At 32.6% G+C, this 26,357-nt stretch overlaps 1 protein-coding gene across 1 annotated transcript in view; it reads right to left on the bottom strand.

Annotated features, from left to right (window-relative positions):
* Positions 1-4,301: 4,301 nt before the first annotated feature.
* The window catches only part of LOC129743222 (uncharacterized), a 40,160-nt gene continuing 18,104 nt past the window's right edge, over positions 4,302-26,357 (bottom strand). Inside the window, exon 2 of the mRNA XM_055735202.1 lies at positions 4,302-4,449. Within this exon, the coding sequence (XP_055591177.1) occupies positions 4,302-4,449 (148 nt within the window). The remainder of the gene's footprint in view (positions 4,450-26,357) is intronic.

The raw sequence follows: 26,357 nt of genomic DNA, 5'->3' as shown, positions 1-26,357 counted from the left end.
TGAATCTGAAATCTGAATCTGAAATCTGAATCTGAAATCTGAATCTGAAATCTGAATCTGAAATCTGAATCTGAAATCTGAATCTGAAATCTGAATCTGAAATCTGAATCTGAAATCTGAATCTGAAATCTGAATCTGAAATCTGAATCTGAAATCTGAATCTATCTATCTATCTATCTATCTATCTATCTATCTATCTATCTATCTATCTATCTATCTATCTATCTATCTATCTATCTATCTATCTATCTATCTATCTATCTATCTATCTATCTATCTATCTATCTATCTATCTATCTATCTATCTATCTATCTATCTATCTATCTATCTATCTATCTATCTATCTATCTATCTATCTATCTATCTATCTATCTATCTATCTATCTATCTATCTATCTATCTATCTATCTATCTATCTATCTATCTATCTATCTATCTATCTATCTATCTATCTATCTATCTATCTATCTATCTATCTATCTATCTATCTATCTATCTATCTATCTATCTATCTATCTATCTATCTATCTATCTATCTATCTATCTATCTATCTATCTATCTATCTATCTATCTATCTATCTATCTATCTATCTATCTATCTATCTATCTATCTATCTATCTATCTATCTATCTATCTATCTATCTATCTATCTATCTATCTATCTATCTATCTATCTATCTATCTATCTATCTATCTATCTATCTATCTATCTATCTATCTATCTATCTATCTATCTATCTATCTATCTATCTATCTATCTATCTATCTATCTATCTATCTATCTATCTATCTATCTATCTATCTATCTATCTATCTATCTATCTATCTATCTATCTATCTATCTATCTATCTATCTATCTATCTATCTATCTATCTATCTATCTATCTATCTATCTATCTATCTATCTATCTATCTATCTATCTATCTATCTATCTATCTATCTATCTATCTATCTATCTATCTATCTATCTATCTATCTATCTATCTATCTATCTATCTATCTATCTATCTATCTATCTATCTATCTATCTATCTATCTATCTATCTATCTATCTATCTATCTATCTATCTATCTATCTATCTATCTATCTATCTATCTATCTATCTATCTATCTATCTATCTATCTATCTATCTATCTATCTATCTATCTATCTATCTATCTATCTATCTATCTATCTATCTATCTATCTATCTATCTATCTATCTATCTATCTATCTATCTATCTATCTATCTATCTATCTATCTATCTATCTATCTATCTATCTATCTATCTATCTATCTATCTATCTATCTATCTATCTATCTATCTATCTATCTATCTATCTATCTATCTATCTATCTATCTATCTATCTATCTATCTATCTATCTATCTATCTATCTATCTATCTATCTATCTATCTATCTATCTATCTATCTATCTATCTATCTATCTATCTATCTATCTATCTATCTATCTATCTATCTATCTATCTATCTATCTATCTATCTATCTATCTATCTATCTATCTATCTATCTATCTATCTATCTATCTATCTATCTATCTATCTATCTATCTATCTATCTATCTATCTATCTATCTATCTATCTATCTATCTATCTATCTATCTATCTATCTATCTATCTATCTATCTATCTATCTATCTATCTATCTATCTATCTATCTATCTATCTATCTATCTATCTATCTATCTATCTATCTATCTATCTATCTATCTATCTATCTATCTATCTATCTATCTATCTATCTATCTATCTATCTATCTATCTATCTATCTATCTATCTATCTATCTATCTATCTATCTATCTATCTATCTATCTATCTATCTATCTATCTATCTATCTATCTATCTATCTATCTATCTATCTATCTATCTATCTATCTATCTATCTATCTATCTATCTATCTATCTATCTATCTATCTATCTATCTATCTATCTATCTATCTATCTATCTATCTATCTATCTATCTATCTATCTATCTATCTATCTATCTATCTATCTATCTATCTATCTATCTATCTATCTATCTATCTATCTATCTATCTATCTATCTATCTATCTATCTATCTATCTATCTATCTATCTATCTATCTATCTATCTATCTATCTATCTATCTATCTATCTATCTATCTATCTATCTATCTATCTATCTATCTATCTATCTATCTATCTATCTATCTATCTATCTATCTATCTATCTATCTATCTATCTATCTATCTATCTATCTATCTATCTATCTATCTATCTATCTATCTATCTATCTATCTATCTATCTATCTATCTATCTATCTATCTATCTATCTATCTATCTATCTATCTATCTATCTATCTATCTATCTATCTATCTATCTATCTATCTATCTATCTATCTATCTATCTATCTATCTATCTATCTATCTATCTATCTATCTATCTATCTATCTATCTATCTATCTATCTATCTATCTATCTATCTATCTATCTATCTATCTATCTATCTATCTATCTATCTATCTATCTATCTATCTATCTATCTATCTATCTATCTATCTATCTATCTATCTATCTATCTATCTATCTATCTATCTATCTATCTATCTATCTATCTATCTATCTATCTATCTATCTATCTATCTATCTATCTATCTATCTATCTATCTATCTATCTATCTATCTATCTATCTATCTATCTATCTATCTATCTATCTATCTATCTATCTATCTATCTATCTTTCTATCTATTCATAGCATATAGCCTGCTTCTCCTCTACTGACAGCGGATGACAGCAACTACAGAGAAGAATAACGAAGATTTATATCTAACTAGCGGAAAGTAATAAGTAATCGTATCTTTATCGGAATAGTGCAGTAAAAGCTCAAGTTTAAGTTTTGATCAATTTTTTGAAGTTTACTTATATATTGTACTTCTTTTTTGTGAGTTCTAATATTTTTTCACATAATCCAGATTATTACAATTAGCTTTATCACATCAAACGATAATGGTTGTTCGTTGCGCATACGAAGGTAGAAATGAGACATCTTGATGTGAGTGTAAGAACCAAAACGGGTATAAAATTCAGAACGCAAAGGTGATTTTTTGGTAGTGTATACAAAAAGGAAAACTAAAAAGATCAGTTTCGGCCAGGCCTATTCTATATAAGGCCCTTTCGAAAGTCATATGTGTCTCTTTTCCACGCTTACAGCTCAAACGTCAACTACGGAGTCCAGTGCAATTTGTTATTTGTTTTTGCTGTAATGTTAAAATTAATTTAGTAAAGTTTAGTGTTAATAAAACTATCTATCTGTTAGTCGAGTTTATTACAAAAAGTGCGTGTTTACTTACCAAGACTGAAGAACCGAAGAAGAAACTACTTCCCTGGAACTCCAAAGCGCTGATCCGAGGACAACATAATTAACCTGCCTTACGACTTGCTTATCGGATTCAGAAACGGGCAAAGTACTTCCAGTGGTTTCATTCGGTAGACTTTCGAAAAAAATACAACAAGTCTAATTCTAAAATTGTCATTGAAGAAAACGCATGTACCTACATGTTGAAACCTATACATAGATATTTGAGACTTATCCAAATTTTCATCATCATAGTTCTAATGAATGAAAAGGATCGAAAATCATACCAAATTAGAAGGATCCAAATCAAAGCCATCCAAATGCTCTCGTGGAATGCCACTATCGAGTCATTAATTCATTCTTGGCCCACAGATTCAACATTTGTATCACGGGTTGGGTGCTGTCGCAGTGGAATGTTGGCATGTTGTTAGAAGTTGTTGGGCAACCTTCTAGTATCCCGTACAGCGAAGTAAACAGTGAATGCGTGGGTGATGTATGTTGTTTAGTTAGGCGCTATTGCTACTGCTGTTGTTATTGTTGACTTCCTACTAACTCGCGCTGCTCCACCGTGAATAAAGCCAACTGTTTTAACCTCTGTGTACATTTATGTAAGGCAAACCTGCAACCTCTATTAGGTCCTTCCAAATCCACCCTCTTCCACCCACTCCACCCATTCAAACCCAACGAATGCCATTCCAGCCAGCAGCTGACACTGGTTGTTGGAAATTTCCGGCAAACAACATGAAGACGACGACGACGACGCGGAGTGCCAAAATGTGCGTGTGAATTCGTAGCTGCAGGTGCCATTTCGGATGTCACATGAGTTTAGTGTAATGAATGTCTGGCACGGAAGGGCCGCTTCACGCTGCTGGCTTTTGGCCGGAGTTGACTGGTTCCGGTTTGTTCCTTGCGTCCTTTGGTCCCAACATATTTACGTCTGGTTGCGCGTCCAAAGTGTGATATTATGCTCCAAGGAATCCAACGGCAAATCTTGTTTGTCCGTCCGAGTACATATGTAACCTAGCAGACTCTAAACCACGACCCGGGCAGACGGATCGCAGAGTTTGCTTCTTAATGCTTCTGATGTGGCCAGCTGGTTGTCCATTTGACCTGTGTGAGACAAGATGTGAGTGTGCATTCTTTATGTGCTATATTTTGAATATTTTTACATTATGAAGCAATGATAAACTTGAATTTTAGAAGTATGATTCAAGCTCTGCACTTGATGATGGTTCCTCAAACCAACACATTTGAAAAAAAAAATTCTCAAACAAGATTTTTGTTTACGGCAGTTTAATTTTCACTCGGGCTGATTTTTTTTAATCTTTCCCTGGTCCATTGGAAGGATTCTTTCTCCGACATGTTTTTTGATGCGGATCGTAATGAAAATGAAAACTAATCCTAATAAATCCTTTGGAACTAACTCCAAAGCAAGATTTGCGTGTAATTTTGTATTGGCATTGTCAATCCAGGCAACCATTTGGTGGGTATTTCGAATTTGCAACACAAATATACGTGCAAATATACGTGGAGGCCGTTTAGGTACATTAGCACACATATTTTTGATTTGGATTGTATTGAATTACAATTTGCACAATTTGGCATTCGAATCATTTACGACTACCCTGATTCTTTTTGAAATCTACTATAACAATTTACATCATCATATAGTGATTGAGGTTGTAATATTGTAGGACTTCGATCGATATGCGATTAGGAATAACTTTATATACGACATTTTTTTAAACAATATGGTTATTTGGTCGTCTACTGCGACTTGAGTGCAGGGCTCTCATTTTCTGTCAGTTGAATAAAAATAAGATTATATCAAAGAAATGCGTTTTAATCTGTCAAATTCAAGTTTATATCGTACAATTTATTATTTGCCTGAATGCTGAATTTTTTCAACGTTCATGAAGTTATTGTAATACCTGGACTTGATCCCCTGACGATACGATCTGCAGCTCATGATGGTTCCTTGACGCTATCTGGAATATATAAATTCAAGGGGATTTGCTTCAAAGGCATTACACCAAAAGCAAATCGTATATTTCTTTAACTAAAACCTTTTAAATCGTCGAAGACATCATCGATTATCTAAAAATAGACCAATATTTTGAAGCCTCCTTAAATACGTTTCTAATCATCGATGTCTAATTATCATAAATACTTTTGATGTTTTTTTTTTAACTAACACAAACACATACAGGATCTCAATAAAATAATATGTTTCCTCGAAAAGATTCTTTTTTCCTCAACTCTAAGCGTACATCTTTCGAGGATATGATGGCTAGCCTCTTACAAATGCTAAAACCACCAACTCACCGAAAGTTTACTATGTATGCCGTAACATGGATTCGATCTCATACACCCTGGCTTAGAAGACTTGAAGGCCATCCTCTACGCCACGGGAGGTGGCAAATTGTATTCTATTACGATTGCCAGCAAATACGTTTTACGAAAATCAGACATGCATAACAATTAATTTGCATAGGTATACGATTGCATGCACATCATTACGAATCATTTCATTTAATAAAAATCTTAATTTCGAATTATTTAATGCATAGCACGACAAAAGCTGTCAATCACAGCTGATCATCTTATATCGGTCGTTTCACGGATTTTTTGCGAATCGTCGTACACAAAGGTCGAGTTCATATGTACCTAAATACGAGTCTCTCTTCTTGTCGTAATAAAATCATGTAAACAGTTTAAATAACATTCTATAAACAGTAAAAAAATTTAACGTTGGCCGATGTAATTTAGGAAGATGTAAGCAAACCGATGTATTTTATTCATGATTTTCGTTTTTTTAACACATCATTTCTATGTACACCATTTGAGCAAGTCTTTTAGCGTAATATCACAAACTTCAATGTAATATTCCATCAAGTAGCCAATGTTAATCCAAATTGACATTCGTTTTGTTATACACATCGAAAAGTTGAAGAAGGATTGCGAGACTCAGGAGGATTTGTTTTTCTGGTGAGTGGTATCAATCTTTTCGTGAAAACCTAGCAAAAACATTGAACGAGGTTATGTTTTTCATTTTTCAGTGCTGGTCAGTATTGCCCAGAGACGCTGGTTAGCTTATGGAAATGAAGACAGATTTTAAATCATCCAGATATTAAGGTGAGTATATTTCTTCGACATGTTTATCCATCATATGTTAATTTTCAACTTAGGGTAAATGAACTTGAGCGGAACTAATTGGCTCAATTCGACGCAACTCGGAACAGTTGACCAAGCGGTATGGATAGGGGTTATATCCGAAGGAATTTTTTTTTAGTTCAGCGGATAGATCTTGGTTTCTGCTTTCTAATAATGATTTGTAGAATATTTTAGAGTAAACCCTGATCACTCTAGACCTGTTTTACTGAAGAAAGAATTCTGATCTTGAGCGGAACCATGCTGATCTTGAGCGGAACTAAAATATGATCTTGAGCGGAACCATTTTGTAATGTCAACATCTTTAATAGCTATCATTCCAAATCTTTGTGTAACTATGAAAACTTCAATTAAATATCATCTTTTAAGATTTTAAAGTTCAAAAATTAATGTTTTTACATAAATAACAAAAACTTAGCCTTCCAAAGTTGTTCTCAAAATATCCGTTCAAATTTATTTCTTACTTAAAAAAAATCACTTTGATTCACTGTATCTTATTTTGAAAGAATAGATTCTCTAGACTCAAATTTTAGTTTTTTAACTAAAAAATTAGGTTCGTTTGTGTATTTGGGTGAGTATTTGAATGTGCGTGTTTAGGGTTATATTGCCCCGAACAACTTTTGAAGGTTGCGACAAAGTCTGTAATACAAAAGAAGATGCCTTAAATTACAGATTTTGCAAATAAAACTGTAAATTGCTCTAAATCAAAGTGTTTTGTGAAAAAATTCTGATTTTTTGTAATTTTTTCTCAAAACTCAGTGATAGATTTCGGTGATGCTAATTCCTTTAATTTAATTGAAAATTTTTGATAAATTGCTTCTTTTTTATATTTTAGATGGGAAAACTCAGTTAACATTGAAATTCTTATCAAACTTTTCTAATTCATAGTAAGAAATCTTAATAATTTTGGAAATCTATTCAAAATTCTAAAATTCGGTAAAATCTGTGAATATTTAATATTTCTGTGTTCAGTGGCACAGATTCTGTGATAAAAATTTGCTCAAAATTCTGTGAAATTTCAGATTTTTCTTTGATTTCAGCATTCTTGCTCGAAACAACTTATTCATAGAACAAAGTTTATAATAAATTCCAGTTTCTTAGGAATCGCGATAAAATTAATTCATATTTAAAAAAAATATGGAAAGCATTTAGCTCAATAGATAAAATACTTATTTCCAAAACCGATTCCATGAGCTCAAGTCTAAACATCAAACAGTAGGGAATCGGATAGGTTTTCAACCAGGCCACCAATTGAATCGTTAAGTATTATAAAATAGCTAACCAGATGTGCTTTGCAACACATTTTAGAATTGAAAGAATTTGTGTAAAAATAATTTGAATTTTTGTTTATTGGTATATCGTTTGCTATTGAAATTTCAACATCAAGAACTACCTCTTTAATCGAAAGCTGCTTCTTGGAGATCGAAAAGTAATGGCAATGAAGATTGATTCTCATTCTGGAATAATGATTTTACTTTATTAGCTTCATTAGTTCTCGAATAATGCCAAAAAATGTGTATAAAAGCCTTCCTCCACCTGACCATCGTCCTTCTGGAAGAAAGAATCGAAAACATTTCCTGTTCCAATAAATTAAACATTTTGAGTGCCTGGTTTGGTACGCTGTGACACCAATTAAATAAATTTTTAGTTTTATTCGAGCTTAATTTTATATTTTTTCTGTCCCTAAAGCTGATATAAAAATAAAAATAAAAGGGTGTTGCTTACATTTAGGGGTAAAACCTGCGTGTGAGACATAAGGCATAAGGCAGCGAACCTAGCGGTTTTTTTCGGAAGCTAGTAGTTCCGCTCAAGATCAAAGATGGTTCCGCTCAAGATCATATTTTACTTTAAAAAACTAAGCGATAAATTGATATTTTAATGGAAAACTTGTTACAAAAACCCGAATAATGCTTTTTTAAGAATTTTTCTACCATTTCAATCATTAAGAATCAGATTCGATAAGCGGCCAAGAGTTACATAAATTGACGTTCAAAGTCAGCATAGATTGGTGAAAATTGCAGCAGAAAAGCGTATGTTTTTAAAGCTTTTAATAACATTATTTCATTCCATAAATTTTAGCAAAAATGACAAAGATTGTATGAAAAGATCTTAAAAAAGTGTTTTATGAACATCTCGATAAGATTCATAAATAACCATTGCCTAGATCTTGGGAAAAGTAAATGGTTCCGCTCAAGATCAGATTTCGACTAGTTCCGCTCAAGATCATTTACCCTACTCTTAGAAAAAAAAAATCCGTCACCGTTTGCAAACATATTCTGGCTATGTCTTCTTAGGGATACGAAACCTCGAACTGGTCAAAATATCAAGTTAACGGTACCTGAAAGATAGCAATTTGGCTGTAAAATTCTACCGTAAGGAAGTATTCTCACCAATCTTACATCGCAAAGTCCGTGATAAATAATTGTAGTGAATCGAGTGAAACGAATCTCTTGGATCACGAAGAATCCATCGTAATAGGAGCCGCTGGATTCGTTTAGCATGAGAAAAATTCTTCTAAAAGGTCTAGTGACTCCACGCAAGAGTTATGTATACATTCCGTATCCGGATATCCCACAAAGGAAACATCTCACTCAAAATAAGGGTACTAAAAACCTGAGAATACAGGTGTAAATATTCATTATAATTTCAAATAAACGACATACAAATAGTTTGAACGATTTCTCAATTTTATACTCATTTGATATCCTGATCATTGTTTCGTAACAAATCCACGTTTTAAATCAGGGTCTAGAATTTGACACTCAAATACAAAAATAAACAGAACCAATAATCAAGTCTGTAAGGAAGTTAAACGATTTTTGAAACATCTAACCACATTGAAATGGCAACATTATCTTCGAGCTCGAATTTCTCTACTCGATACATGCATCTAATTTATTTTTTTACATCGTTTTTTTTTTTACATCAAAGGAGTGTAATATTAGATATCTTTTGCAACTCAAGTTATATACACGTATTTGATGTAATATCGTATCACTTTTTTTGCTGTGTACGATATAATCTGTAAAATAAAATACGACTTTGGGTTGTCTGAGATGTTAAAGAAAACCGAATATTGCAGTTGTAACTACATCCGTTTAAGATTCAACGGTTGGATGACTTTTTTATGACTCAGGGTTCAAGATTGACTAAATACTGAGCTCGAACTCCAACATGCAACATCCAGATTCAAGAGAAATCTTAGAACATTGAGATTCTGTGAATAATTTTATTGAATATCATCACAAAAATCAAACAAACTGTCGATTTCTTCAGTAGTATATTCTGATGAACATCTTGGTTTTTCCGAATGGTTGGAATAACGTGGAAGGACTCCAGATTTTGCATCCTCATCTGTACTAATGTCGTAAGCATCCCCGAATCTTACTTCGTGTTGTTCCTTTCGATACATTTTCGTACCCGTAGCCTGAATCTGAATCAATCAGTACCTATTCCCTTTTCCGCAGTTGAATTTTTGGACAAAAATTGAATTTGCTTCGTCCCTGCGAAGCTTGACATCCGTTCAAAAACTGCAGAACTCGTCGAGCTGATCTTATCGATAGGTTCTTATAAAGGTGTTTCTAAGAACCAAGGCCGTGCGAACGGGGGGGGGGGAGATTTTTTCAAGTAAAATTTTCAGATCAAAAAATGAATTTACTTTAGTATCCAAAAATTGTTTTAACCCAAAAGGTGTTCAAGAATAAGTTTAAACAAACATATCAGAAGGTTGGCTCGTCTCCGGCGGAAGTTTTTCTTAAATCACTCTAGGTCAAAGACGTTTAATTTTACGACATTATATGACTTTCACGAATCGAAACTTATTTTTCTATTGTAAGTTTAGACTTGCAATTTAATAAACCTTTTGTATTGAAACTCAAATCTTGATACATAAAAATCCTACCTTAAGAATGGGTTTATTTCAAGAAGTGTAAAAAATTAGTTCAGAATTTGCAACCAATCATTTTAACTTCAAAATTCATGTACCGAACAAATATTATTATTTGACACATCAAAAAATTATAGCCATGTGTCAGGTGTTAAATACTCACAATGATAAATAGAATAAACAAAACTAAGATCTAAAACCTAGCATCCATTACTTTATTACCAATATCGTTGATTATTCAAAAATTGTTTATGTCGTTACAAATTTTATGATTAAATTATATATTCACAGGTTCACAAGGTTTGTGACAAATTACACAAGGCCACAAAATTCACATATTTTCAAGGTGCAAAGAATTCAAGAACTTATTATGATTAATTTGGGAGCCCTTAATTCAAACATTCAATAAGTTTTTTTTCTATCAGTTTTTAGTTTTAAAATAACTTTTGAAAATAGGTAAAAATCATTTGAAAAATTTCTGCATTTTTTTGCAAAACCTTTAAAATCTAAAATAAAGTTATTAAACTTATAATCAACTTTCCTACTCTGTGAAAAAAAGTTAAAGATAATTTCCTTTTCTTTACTTCACTCTAATTTGTAAAACACGGGAGTTTTTACGATTTTTTTAGAAGAGTTTGACCAAATTGAATTTTAGATATCTTTTAAAGCAAACATCAAGCCGTTTTGCAGGATTTAAAAAAATTGTTGAATGCAATAAAATCTGTTTTTCAAATCTTCTTCACTATTATCAGTAATGCGAACCATGATAGTTTTAATTTTTTTAAACTGTTGAATTTCAAAGATCAGTTATTTTTTTATTCATCAGAATAGTATTCTCTAATAAAATAAGTATAATATAAAAATTCAGGATCAGTTTGAAGATCTGACGAAGAGAAATTCATCAATTACCAATAATTGATCTCACTTAAAATTCAACTTAACTTCATATTAAAACTCATAAACATCATTTTTCCAAAACTAGAAAAACAGACAAAATCTGACAAGAGATTAGAGTTCGGGACGCTAAAATCTACCAACCATTTTATTCAAATAGTAGGCTCCAAAATGCTGTTTCCTTGAGTAATCAATTGAATTCTTTAAATAAGTTTTTAAAATGTCAAAATATATTTATTGAAAAATTTCCTTCTGAATTGTTCAAAACCTTATCTGTTCCATTTTAATATTAAGATTTAATTTCCAATTAAATCAACCAATTTTAAGGCATCGTTTTTTTAGTTTTACCAATTTTTTTAAGGCAGACTTTTTAAAAAATTTTAGAATTTATATGTTTTTCTTTGGTTTTTCATTGTGAATGTTTGTGTTTGGAAAAGATAATCATCTTGGAATTCTATACATCTTAATTCTTGATACGAAAAATATAATTTCTACATTTTGTCCTTAGAATCAATATTCCAAAAGGCGATGACAAAATATTCAGTGCTTTAAAATAGCCCTTAATAATGTTTGACTGCTTTTTTTTATTTTTTTATTTTAATCATCTTTCTTGAATCAATCATATTTCGTTAAATAATTTATGCAAAGTTCGGAAAATGATTCGAAGTAGCAGCTGTAAAGCTAAGCTTTTATGTGCAATGTAAAGAAAATTAGTATATGCTTCGTGCTTCCAATATTTAACAAAACTGGGAATTCCATATTTATTTTTAGGGTTTGTGATATAGCTCAGTTGGCAAGTCAGCTGCTTCCTGAGCCGATGTCCGTGAGTTCGAGCCCAAGAGTAAACATCGATCCCAGTTGTACCGGATAAGTTTTTCAATGACTGTCTCCGCCAACTACATCGTTGATATAAGTCGCGAATGACATAAAGATGTTAAAACGACTAAAACGAAACAAAAAGAAAAAAAAATATATTTCTATCAGTTCCTTATTGAACTTTCAAAGAATCACCTCTTATCAAACTTCTACATTGTCAGTTTAAACTTTCAATGAAAACTGTGGTGATTGCTTATACTATCAGCACACTGTAGGCTTAGCCGTTTACCATTACACTAGTGGAAACCTACTCATCTAAGTCATCTCTGCCAAGTAAGATCACGCGGTACCTGAGTCGTCTTAAGCATTCTATCGTAGACCGCCAAACGTGATGCATTGCACATGGGCTCGCTCCCACAGTGGCGACGAGTAAAAAAAAACGGAACGCGTGCGGAACGTCTGTTTTGTGTTCAAGCGAGTGGAAGTGATACGTGAAAAATGATTTCTTGTGGTGTAGTTAGAAAGTGGATTATGATCAGAAAAAAAAATTGTGATGCAATGTACAGCTGTTGCAAAATTTTGTAACCTCCTTTTGGCATTTTGGTAATGGAAATGAAGGTTTAGAATTTAGGATGAAATATGTAGCTGCTTCTTCAAAATTCGTGATGGAAAAATATTATGATAATATAAATAGTAAAATAATATTGAAGTGATTAGTATCACCAGTTTGAGGTCTGTATTTTTGGAAAGAAGGTAATATGTCGATGATAGCATAAGGTGCTTTTTCCAACATTTTACCGGATCACGCCAGGTACGGCTTAACTGCAAAATGTAGAAAAATTGTGGAGTGTTTGTTCGGCTGCAATAGATTTCCAATCAATTAGTATTGGTCGATTTGGTACGTTAATATTCTAGTCACAGAATAAAAAAAAAAAAAAAAAAAAAAGACGAAACATTTCGAGTGAAAGTTGGAAAGATAGGAAGAAGCTGTGATCGTGAGGACCGGCGGTAATGCTTGTCGGTGGTTAAAAGTTAGCATTTCCACGAAGAACTGGAGAATGGGAGAAGACGCAAATAACTCCTACGTGTTGCTGAACCGCCGGGTCAGCCAACTGCCTATGGAGAGACGGTGCAAGTGGTTGGTTTTGTTGCAATATAGCTGCTTGTGCGTACGGTGACTTGTGGTTGTTGTTGGGTTTTCGCTTTGTTGGCCTGAAGAGCAGAGTCCAATATTGGCAGCTAGTTGTGGCTGGATTATGTTAAGGATTTGAGCTGAGGCGTTTGGGTTGGAATACCAGTCTAATCTGCAGCGTGCAGAAATATTGTAGCATCGAGAAGCTCCACTGGTTAACTTTATGTAATTCGTTACGTAAAGGATATGTAGATGATTAAAACGGGTGGTTATTTAAGTGAATAATTGATAAAAAAAAAAACTATAAGAAATGTTTTGATTTTTCAACGGAGGAGCGGTTGACGGTTGGCTGTTTTGTTTTGGTGATATTGTTTTAGATGTTTATTGAGACTGAAAATAATTTCCAAAATATTGATAACAATGGAACTTGTTCCTGATTTTACTTTGTGATTTAATTGTCTAATTGGGTCAAATCATATCACTTGGGTGTGTTGGTCTGTAAATGGAAGACATAGTTGTGGCATTTGACCTGTAATATCTGTACGGAAGGTTAAGCATACACATATAATTGGCATCAGGCCGTTTGAGTCAATCAAATATATATATCTATACTATTTGAATATACATAGTTCAATTTCTGGGACATTGTGAAAGTTTTAATGGAGGTGAGCATTAAAAGAAATAATTGGAACATTGTGGAATTCAAATTAATTTTGATACATATTGATGAGGAGACTAAATTTTTCTAGTTATGTGAGCTGAATGAGTGAGTGATTTTCAATTGAGATGAGAAAACTAAATTTCACAAAATCAGATTTCTGTGGAATCGTGAAGTGTGGTACTGTAAAAGTTACAGAAATGTTCTTTAATGCCTTTATGAGAAAAGCGGAGTACCACAAGGTGATAACATGATAACCAAGAAGAGAATCAATTTATATTTTTATGGAAAAAATGAAATTGGAGAGAAGTTTGTGGAGTGAAATAAAGAGCTGGTTGCATTCATGAAGTTTAAATTGTGTTTGTACATGGAATTTTGTAAAAGTATAAACTTTTTAAAGATTTTCGCATATGAGTATGAAAAATGTGTGCTTTCAGCAAAACAGCACCGATTGACTGTATTATGGATACATTGCCTTGTAAGGATGGAGTAAGTGGCTCAAATACACTGTTGGCTGGATTAAATATAAAATCATTTTATGTTTTCTTGAAGTTGTAAGTGTACGCTATTGAGGATACGGCATTGACTGTTTTGTTCAATAAATACATATTATTTAAAGTAAGTAGTTTGAGACGCGATAATGTCAACAATGTTGAATCAGGACCAACAAGTCATATTTAAGAGAGTCAAGCCTGCTATAAGAATTGGTTTTTGAAAGAGAACGGTGACCGAATGAGCCTTGAAAGCAGTATAGAATATTTTGGAAGCTTGAGTTTACTCAGAATGTGTTTTGAGTGAAGGAAATGAAGAGGCAGAAGTTTACTCAGAAACAGTTTTGAGTGAAGTAAAATTAAGTTTACTCAGAATCGGTTTTGAGTGAAATTAGAAAATTATTGAAATCATCATTTACTCAGAAGTAGTTTTGGGTGAAGTAAAATTAAGTTTACTCAGAATCGGTTTTGAGTGAAATTAGAAAATTATTGTAATCATCGTTTACTCAGAAATAGTTTTGGGTGAATTCAAAACAACAAATTCAAGGATAATTACTCAGAGATACTTCTATGTGGATTGTGATTGTGTGGATCAAAAGTCTTCAGGGATGAATGACAGCTTGCTATTAAATTCCCGGAAAAAAAAAAAGTCAGTCGAGGATCAAGGAAAGTTAAGGAACACAGACAGATCACAACTACTGAATAAAATGGAATGCAAAACGCCGCTCTAGAGAGTAATTGTTAAGATTTACTGTACATTAAAGAAGCTGCACAGCCACTCATGGAAAGTCCGTCCCATTAGCATTTTCGTATTTTTGAGTTTATCGTTCGAATCTACACAAATTTACGTGTAGTTTTTGGAGAAAATTTTGCTACATAGAGATTAGAGCTCTACAATAACATAGTGAATATAAAGAAGACATTTCAACGTGGTGGGAAAGTATCAGCATTATGAAAGACTTTCAGGCATAATTTTGGCTAAATTTTCGCTAAAATAGATAAATTAGCAAAGCTCATACCAAGCTCTTATTCCGCTGTCTTCGGATAGAATGATTGTAATCAAGGCTGATAAATTTCAGTCTATTTTGTTTGACCCGACCAACGTCTAGTAGTCAATGTTATCGACAGAATATCAAAGTCATCTACGAGCTGAATGACCAAGCTACAATGTCGGTCAGGCAGCATAGTCAATATTGAATGACATTCTTGCCCTTCACTCACACCACACATACGATCATCTTTTTTTTTTGATTTTCTGACTGTTATGGGAGGGACTTTACGTTATAAGTTGCGCAACAGTTGAAAAAATGTAGCTGTTGGCCGTAAAAAAGAAAAAAAGTCGTAGCAAGCATGATGTCGTTCATTTACCATGGTCATGACTATAGACACTATAATTTCATATAGTCTGGCAAAGAGAATGACGGGAGCCAATCGAACTGTCATTCGCGGGAGCCAATCGAGCAAACTTTCTAAATATTGGAAAATCATGGTTGAAGTATTGTGATTCACAAAGCTTTTGTGGCATTTTGTTAACATAAACTTAAGGGGGGGGTAGGGTCTAACGGGTATAAAAAAAACACCATTTTCACGATTTTTTTCTAGAGCTATCGTTCAAACAAATGTATTCAAATTTTTTGCATTATACAAAGCATTGTTAAAAGAACATTTAGTAATTTTTTCGTAGAAAAATATTGAAAAATGAGCCGGTGACGGAGCATTTTCGAGGATGCCTTTAAGAAAACAGGATTTGCGGTGGACACTGTATCTCAGCACAGAATCATCTGAATTCAAAAAATCAGAGCAAAATATTTTTAATAGATGTTTTTCTGGACCCCAACGTTTTTATTTAACTTAAAAATATTTTTGTGAATTTTTTGTGGCTGTTTGAAGTAAAAACTACGATTTTTCACTTAAAAATCCGCCATTTATCACCTATAAAATCTCCTCAAAGTAAAAAAATCAAAAAAGAAAAACGTTGGGGTCTGGTATTTTATATGTAGAAACTATGTTCCAAATTTGAAAAGAATCGGATAAGTAGTTTTCAAATGACGATGTCCACGGACTTTAAAAATGTGCTTTCGAGAAAAACGCGTTTGAAGTTTCTGCTCTTGCTTTCTTGCAGTATTAGATAGGAGGAGATAAAGGCCTATAACTTCTACTGTTTTGCTTCAATTGACTTGAAAATTTGACACAACATTCTTGAAATGTTTTACAATAAGAAAATAAAAAAATAAAAAAATCGATTTTTTGAAAGTGTTAGACCCTACCCCCCCCTTAAGTTATTTAGCATAATTTTCACTATTTTTTCACCTATAAATCGTAATATATTTTTCAAAAGTGATTTCTAGTTGAAGTGATCAAAATAGCATGTTATTAACGAATTTGCGAAACTATTTTTTATTTTGCAACTGGAGAGAGTTATGAAGAGCTTGAACATTATCGTTGAATGCTCGATTGGCTCCGCGCGAATGACAGTTCGATTGGCTCCCGTCATCCTCTTTGCCAGACTATATGAAATTATAGTGTCTATAGTCATGACATTGTAAGCACATGTCGCTGACCAAAAATCAGTATCGCATGACATAGACATGCAAAGCAGTATCAAAGTCGGCTGACATTGGCCATCTGACACTGATAATTTGCAGCTCTGATTGTAATAATTAAGATTGAAAATATATCTCAAACAAACGGAATTGAATTGTTTTAAAAAGAGTAATAAATTTTAATGATTCTCTTAAAAAAAAAATAATAATTTTTTTTTATTTACAGTAATCCAGTAATATCTAGTAACTTTGAAGTATCCGTATTTTGTATAATCAAAGATGGCAAACATGTTGAAAAATTCAACATTTAACAGAGTGCACGGTGTGTGAGGAAAGCTAGAAAATATTGAAACTAAAAAAAACGAAAATCATGCAGATAATGTTGGAGTTATTTTCTTTTTCTGAGAAAATAGTTGGAAGATTTGCACGAACCTCAAAGAGAACTTTTGGATGAAACAAGTCTTCAATGGTGTAGTGGTGTTATGCAAGCATTTGAACAGTGATGAGTTTAGAATAAATATTGAATGCGGTAGATCAATTGCGACTTTCTTCAAAGCATCTCCGGCAAGTTTTTGTATTGATATAATTAAAAGTGCATCTGCATTTTTTTGAAAAGGTAGTAAGACGGACTACTTATTCAAGGTTTTGTCATGATATTATAGTCGTTAAGAATAATTTGTATTTGTATTTTTTTTTCTTTTGAAAGTCAGAAATGTAATAGGAAAAAAAACCTAAAAAAAAACGTTTGCTCAGATACGGTTCCGAGTGAGTTTTAATAAACAAAGTTTTGTTGGCTATAGATAAAAACGAAACAAAATTAGGTATATAACTTGAATTTGATTCTAAAAAAAATATTTTGAAGGAAAAAACGATAGAGCGGGATCAAAGCATACTCGTAATTGAGATTGATGAAAACAAAGTTTAATAACATATCTCAGAAGTGGTTTTGAGTGAAATATTAGAAGTTCGTTCAAAAATTGTTTCGAATTAAAAAAAAAAGTGACTCTAAATTTGTTTGTGAAGAAAAAAAAAAGAAATCCATTAAGGTTGATTAAAATTTATTTTGAGTGTATATTGTTATGGTATTGGTTACTCGTTTGATTGGAAAACTAGTTAAGCTAGCTCAAAATTGGTTTTGAGAAAGAAATGAATATCCAAAATTGTCAAAAATAAAATCTCATGAAATGAAGTTTGCTCAGAATTGGTTTTGAGTGAAAAATGAAAAGAAGAATCGAAATAAGATTTATTTTGAATTAAATTTGTCAGAGATATATCCTGATTCCTCTGTAGATAAACCAGAGTGAAGGTTGAACAAGAAATAAAAATCACTAAACCCTAAATAACAAAATTGCAAATGTTGAGAATCATAGTCACATGGTACGTACGAATTAAGATCATCTAGAGACAAATTTTTATGAACCAACGGATCCAGTAATTTACTACAGTATACCAACAATAAATCAGCAAATAAAATACACACGAATAAAATTTGGGAATTATGGAGAGATTAAAAAGATAAAGCTAGATGAAATAATAGCTGTTCATAAAACAAGAAATTAAAAGAAAAGTGAAATGCTCATACTCATTAAGAATAATAGTACAAGTAGTCGCTAGAGCTTTTCTGAGTTGCTATGATTTTAATAACATTTTGAGAAGAAATGCAGCGGAGGAATGTAAGAATATTGAATAATAGAACGTTGAAAAGATCAACATGGCTGCATTCTAATATTGTGAATAAATTTCTGTTAGTGTTCTTTAATCAAGGAACGATGTTGATTGAAGCTTTGGATTTGTTTTATATTGTCCCACTTGAAGAAGAGTTTAAGTAAGTTTACACTAAATCGAAGACGGAGTAAATTGTTCAAAGACTTATATCTTCAAAGATGTTAGATTGTCAAATAATGGTATCTGATTTAATTTATTTATCACATTAATAAAAATCAAATTCATCCAAGGAAAAAAAGGGAGATGTGGTGATTGCTTATACTATCAGCACACTGTAGGCTTAGCCGTTTACCATTACACTAGTGGAAACCTACTCATCTAAGTCATCTCTGCCAAGTAAGATCACGCGGTACCTGAGTCGTCTTAAGCATTCTATCGTAGACCGCCAAACGTGATGCATTGCACATGGGCTCGCTCCCACAAAAACTATTTTTCAATTGGTTTTTGATTTCTTTTAAATCCTGGTTTTATTCGAAATTTAATTCGCAATTTATTTCTGCTGTTTCTGAAAAATTGATTTCAAATTTGTAAACTAGACCGCAAAAATTTTTATTCTCTCAAATTTCTAGTTTAGAATAAGGATCATCACTAAATAATTTAATTAATCAATAATTTATCGGAAGTCGCAATAATTTGAAACGTTGATTCTGATTTATTTTGAATCGTATCAGTTAAACTATTATTTTTTCTAGCATTAGGGATGATCATACATGAGTAAGAAAATGGTTTTATTGATAAATGGAGCGACTGTTTAGGTTGATTCTTGGTGACGACTTTTTTAACTACAGTCAATTTCATTAAAAAAAATCTAAATTGATAGTCGTTGAAAATCCTTAAAAAAATGATGTTAGAAATCAATTTGCTTTTTTGTTGTGCATTTTTGGTATTGTTATTATTCCTAGCTGACTTTAAATTTCGGAACCCCCCCCCCCCCCTCCCCCCATGAACAGACCCTTCGCACGGGCCTGCTATGAACCATAATTAAAGATCTCTCAAACCGATCGATAACTATATCTTTTTGTAAGAAAGGCAAACAGGTCGAATTTATATGTAAAAGCTGTGCATGATTATATTTTTTTTTGCTTGGCATCGAGATTTGCCACAACTCCTTTATGAATGAAATTTTATACACAAAACGATACCTTTTAAACTCAACGTTTATTCAATAGCAAATTGTGAAGGTCGTTATTTTCCTTTGATTTTCGGAGGGATTTTAAGTTATAATTTTCGCGACATTAAATCAAGAATGCTATATCAAGATGATTTTTCTACAATTTCATCACAAAAAAAAACGGATCAACTTTATAAGATTGTTAATTCAGTTTACGCTGCTAATGACCTTTTGAATGAATATTAAAAATAAACTGACGAAAAAAAATTCCCAAACATTTGAACGATGATTGAATCACAGAAAACTTGTGGCAACAATTGTCGAATTACCCTATAAATTATCCGACCAATCATCATCCGACACACACACTACCTACACACGACACTCGATCGACACTTTTGATCGAACACGCATTGTTCACCACACTCGTTCGCCAATCTGGCTTTGTACATATAGAGTAATAAACCAACTACCAAAGAAACAAGTCGACGTTATTTTCTCTCCACCGAAAGGTCCCCCAAAAACTCATTAGTATACACTCACATTTTGGAGAAAATTTCCTTTTCTATAATTTTTTATTCATCGAGTTACCTCATATGAGTATACACATCCAATTAGAATTATAATTTACTTCAAACTTAAGATCAAACAAATGAATTTTTCAACCCTTCAATTGAAATGAAGTAAAGATATGTAAATTGAAATGATAAATAACATACAATTATTTTCATTTTGCTTAACAATTTACAATCAGAATTAATTGCTGAGCTGATCTGAAGTTCATTTAAGAACTCGGATGTAATTTCTTTTTTAATCTGTTGTTATATTTTATGTAATCTATTTCTTCGCTCTGATCCTTATGTCCAAAGCTACAAATTCCGGTTTTATTCGAAATTTTAATTCGCATTCGTTTTCTGAATTTCGAAAATATTGTTTTAATATATCTTGTTCAGAATAGTAATCACTAATCTAAAATTCTAAAATTATCATTAATAACTAACCGGAAATAACATTGCTTTGAAACTTTGTGTTCCGGATCGTCCCAACAATATAATGTTCTTCTAAGTGGACTGTAAACACTTTTTGGGAACGACCTGGGGAACACTTCAAATAACACTTGAACTCCAATAGTTCACCTTCACTGTGGGTGCAATTAAGGCTACCCAATCACCGTTCTTTACTTAAACCTCTTGCTGAGGTGCTGTGATATTTATCACAGGTGAATTTCTTCCACTAGTAACAAAACCGACCGACTTTAGGGGATTTCAACTTTATTCCCAAAACTTAAACCGTACCGACGGGGTAAAATAAGTGCTACCGATGTGTACTTGGTGAAGGTTGCTGCGAACTAACTTTTATTGGTTTATGCTGGCTGGATAAACAAATCGTTCTTCTCAACACGATCATAGGGATCGGTGATTCGAGAGTGAGTTCTCAAGAGAGAACTCACCAATTATCAAATCGCTTGGGGTGGCTCTTGCTTTATAGCAGCTAATTAATACCGTTCCACAACACTTTGATTTGGATTTATTTTGAAGCGTAACAGTAAAGTTATTTATTTTTTCGAGTTTGTGTTATGGTCATGAGTAAGAAAATGGTTTAAGAAATAAATCTCCTTTTTTGTTGTGTATTTTTGGTGTTGTTATTTATTTCCAGCCAAATTTGAATTTTTAACCCCACCACTCACCTTCCCCTCCCCACCATGGTTCGGTCCTGTAAAGTTTTAAGGAACCTTGAAGAATTGAATAGATTTCTTAATGATGTTTACGTTGATTTAAGAAAAGTAATATGGGTCTTATTCTACGAGTCACGTGATGTAACTTTTCAATTTTCTAATCTTATTATCGTAAAATTTGAAAAGTCATGTCCCCTTTCTCAAAGATTTGCCCAATAGTTATAAGATTGATCAAATTCTTTGTTTTAATTGCTTCAAGATTTTGCAATGAAATAAAAGAAACATCGTTAAAATTGGTTTTTTTATTATATTAGTTCATGTAAAATCGCCCAAACAGAAAAACCTTTATCGGGAGCAATAATCCAATTGATTCTGCTTATTATTTGTGTGTCCAACTGTGTAGCCATTGGCTTAACCAAAAACAACCACCGCCAAAAAAAAATAAAACAAACCAAAAATGCACAACTTTGCGTTACTCTTGTCGCCCGAAATGGCCACCAAGTTGAAACCAACAAAATATGCAACTCACCTAGGGCACAATTCCAGCGGTCGAAAAGCTGACGGTGATGGTGCAACATTTTCATAAAAAATTCAATTTCAGACGAATTAAATTATAATCCCCATTTGCATTTGCACCTTCGCCGCTCTAGGGGTGTACCTACTTTTTTTTTATTATTTGAGTGCTCGTCGTTTTCTCCCGATTTAATGGAGCAACTGTATTCGTAGCTAGTGGTGGGCAGGTTTAACCAGTTTTATAATCTGAACTCCAATGAGCGGGAAAAATGTTCAAAGCTGCACCTTGAATTTTACAGGTTTTGGAAAGCATGTTTTAATCTGGGAATTTTTATTGATAGTTGATTGAAAGTCAGTTCTTGCACACCAAAGAAAATAAACTTGAAAGAAAAACAGAAATCTTGCCTTTCGAGGTTTCCTCATTTTTAAACAATTTCACTCAAATTTCCAATAATAAAAACATATAAGACTTTTTTCCATTTTAATACCTAATTTCGAAAAATTATTCATGACGTTCAATTCCATCACTATACCTACAATGGCAGTGTTTCATATCACACCAAAAATTGTTTTCCCATGCCAATCAAAATACACCTGTTAGTAGTTTTGTGTATTTTGTGAATGAGTCTTCCATGCGTGTTTCATAATATTAAATCAACAACGGCTTTGGTTATGTTTACTCAACGCAAACAGATTGTGCTTATTTTGCTTCTATTAAGGTTCCTTTCAATATTTGGGTTCCACAGAATTAGTACGATTGAAATGCGTGTTTGGCAGCAAGAAGTCGTTACACGTGCTTGTCCCAGTGATTTTATCGAGGGCTTTCGGAAAGCAACATGTATCGAGTGGAAAAAGACACAGATGAGATAATGTAGTAACAAGCTTAAAATAGAGAATTAAATAGTAATAACTGAATAATACAATCAAAAATATTCCTTTGAAGTCAAACTACAATTCATGAAATTTGTTTTCTGTATGTTAATTCAAATATTTCCATCCCAAGTTTTTTTTTTCAAGCATTCATTTTTAGAAAGAATTTACATTTTAGAAAAATTTTGCATTTGCCGCAAAAAACCCCTTGCCCAATTGACATTTTTTGTGTCTAGCAAGAGCACTATAGGCTATGTTTTTTTGGTGTACGAGAAGGTAGCCAATAGCCAATTCAATGTATGTATAACATATCATCCACCTAACAACAAATCTTATAAATCGTCACCTGGCTACCAAATGTTTCCTAATAAGATTAAAAGATGAGCCATAAACTTCCCAATTGATCCGTCAGTCGAAGTATTTTTTGATTGAAAAATTGATTGATTGGCTGCAAAAAAGTTTGCCATCTCGTTTCACCTTTCAAGACGCATGGCGATTCAATAGCTGCCGAAAAACAAAATTTTCCTAACTGGATATTCTCTAACGATACTGCTGCTACCTTTCGGAATGTTTCAAACGGATTCAAACTGGGGGATCCAAAAATCCTCCGGGAGACACACAAACAGGCACAAATCCACCAAGATTGCAGCCGGCCCAGCATCCGGATTGCTGATGCAGGATCCCGAATGGGCATCGACTTTCACCGGAACTTCCGATATTTTTTTTCCGCTTGACCTCTCGTTTTGTTCTCGAGCTCGTCTCGGCTTAAGTCCACCCACGTCTCGTGTCGTAGAAGTAGAACACACGCCAATTTCAAATGTAGGAAATTGGAAGCGCAAAACACTCAGTTCCTTCCTTTCGGGGGAGTGGGTTGAGTCCTCCTTTTTCCCGTTTTTTTTCTCTCTATGCTATCGAATGTTTCAATCGGAAAATGGAAAATCCTTTTTTATGTTTTCCATCATCGTAAAATGGGTTTTCGTGTTCGCGAATCTGGGAGTGCGATTTTTTTCCTTCTGGCTTTCGACTTGATTCAGTTCAATGGTATTATTCAAGATCAAGAGATAGGTGGAAACGAGAAAAAAAAAACTTTTCCACACAGGAAAAGCCTTGAGTAAGCTCCTGCTAGGTGGAGAAAAGCCTTACGGTGACGACTCAATGGATTCATCGGCCAAATGACCAATGGAAATGCATTTGCTCCATGGAGGATCAGAAGTCCTTTAAAAATCCTGTAGAAAGGTTTCCGTGGATATCCCATTCCGATTATTCTCTGATCAGTTGATGGTAAAATTATTCTCATAATTTTATGAAGCAATCCGAAAGAATTTTTTTGGATGATCACGTAATTGAAAATGTGTTTGGTAAAATTAATCCATCAATTTCTCTCTTTAGTTTTAATACCTGAACGTGAATAAAAATATTGAACTCTAGATTTTCTCCAAATTGATGGAAGGCGTTTAACATCAAATGTAGAGGTCGCAGATTTTAGCAAAAAAGTTTTAAGCAGAATTTTTCGTTAACTTTTTTGATGAGGTAAATGATTAAAACTCATAACATAGGAGATACAGTTATGGAAATAAAATTCATCTCATAAAATAATCTTACATGACACCACCGGCTTTTAATTCTGATAATTTATCTTAATTTAAACCCAAGCAACCAAAAGTCCCATAAAACAGGTACAAAAAAACTTACTCAGCCCCATCATTGATATGAAGTACGTTCTATGCAGCTCAAAATTTAAGTTCCTATTGATACTTTCAAGTTCCAAAGAAGTCTTAATGATCTTCTATTAAGCTTCCAGCGGCCTCTTAATTCAGCTTCCAAAAAATCGCAAAATGAGCAAAAAAATTTCTCTCTATCTCAACTGAACCGTTGGCTTCGGTTCATATAACCTCCTCTTGATTATTAACTATGTTCTGTACCGGTGCCGCCATGATGCCACGCGCCGGATTTCAAACTCGACAAATTGCTCAATTGCTTCTTTCCTACATTTCCTACATATATCGCATCAGAATGGTCACTCAAGTACAAAACTACTTATTGAAAAAAAAAACTTGCCCAGCTTGGGGATCGAACCCCGACCTTCATGGTGAGAATCGAACACGCTTCCACGAGACCACGCCTAGATGTTGTTCTAACTGAATCAAAAACTTGAAGAGGTGATTTGATTTTGAAAGCACATCAATGCATTTTTTGTGACTTTTCAAATCCCGTTTGAACACTTTTGTGTCCTTTATGTGACTTACCAAATCTCGTATTGAGCACTGTTGTGCCCATTATGTGACTTAAGTCCCGTATAACGCACGTATAGATCACTTTTGCAGCTTTCAAGTTCGTTTTTGAGCACATATAGTTCACTAATGGGAATTGGGCAAAACAAGTCACATACAACGTACATATTAATCACTTTTGCAACTTTCAAGTTCATTAATGAGTAAATAAAGTTTACTAAAGGGAATTGGGCAGTTGATACTCTATGTCAGCCAATATGTAACTTTCAATGCCTTCATTCAAGTAAATATGTGACTTTTGGCTGCTTGGGAAATGTGTAACGCAAAAAAACAGTTTTTCATTTTGCTTGTAAAGGGCCTCTACAGAAAAAGGAGTATCAGTGCAAAAATGAACAGTGTTGAAAAAATATTGTTTACAAATACTTCATTTTTTAAAACAACATTTGATTGAATTATAGGTAAATGCATTGACACCATCTAAGTTCGGACAACATTGATTTTTCGAATACACTTTATCCTAAGAATATAAGACCCCATGAGAATGGAGTAAACTAGCTGATTTAACCCGCCCTTGCTCGGGTTTGTATAGAATTTAAATCAAAATTCATGACTTTTTGATATTTTTGAAGCTTTGTATTCATTATTATGACATATAGGGCCATGAAAGCTTTGTAAGTTTTGCTAGTTTTTCTGAAGTTTTTATTGGAAACATTTACTAGGTTCATAATTTTCATATCAATGAAAAACTAAAACTTATAAGGATTTTATTAAAAGAAATTTAAAGTAATTTACTTGAATCCGAGAAATCATTAACCCCACCCCCTCCACTTATAGGAAGCTTGAGGAGATTTGTCGTTCTTTGATCTCAAATGAAAACAGCTTTTTTCATCTTTTCTATGTTTTTTAAACACGAATGCCATAAACCCAAAAACCCTCAAAAAAAACTTTCCCATGTGTCATCTTACGAAAATCTTGTATCTTAAACCGTTCATAATTGTTTAGAAATTGGAAGCAAGCGCACTGTCACTTCGACTTCAAACTTCCATAACTTTTTACTCTGATGATATTTTTTGATTAAAAGTTTTGCATTAGATAGATCAACTATCACACTATTATATCACAAAATTAGAGCTTTCTGGAGTTTGTGTTGCCTGAGAAACAGTAATTCTACGAAAATCAGACTTTTTGGACTATCCTCATTCAAACTGCAGTATCTCTGAAACTATGCTACATTTTTTATTGAAATTTTGCAAAATGATGGTTGAAATATAAAGCTAGCATGTTTGAAGTTTTCGAAAAGTT

Source organism: Uranotaenia lowii, chromosome 2, assembly GCF_029784155.1.
Source record: "Uranotaenia lowii strain MFRU-FL chromosome 2, ASM2978415v1, whole genome shotgun sequence".
Classification (NCBI taxonomy): domain Eukaryota; kingdom Metazoa; phylum Arthropoda; class Insecta; order Diptera; family Culicidae; genus Uranotaenia; species Uranotaenia lowii.
This window is presented reverse-complemented; position numbering and strand designations above follow the sequence as displayed.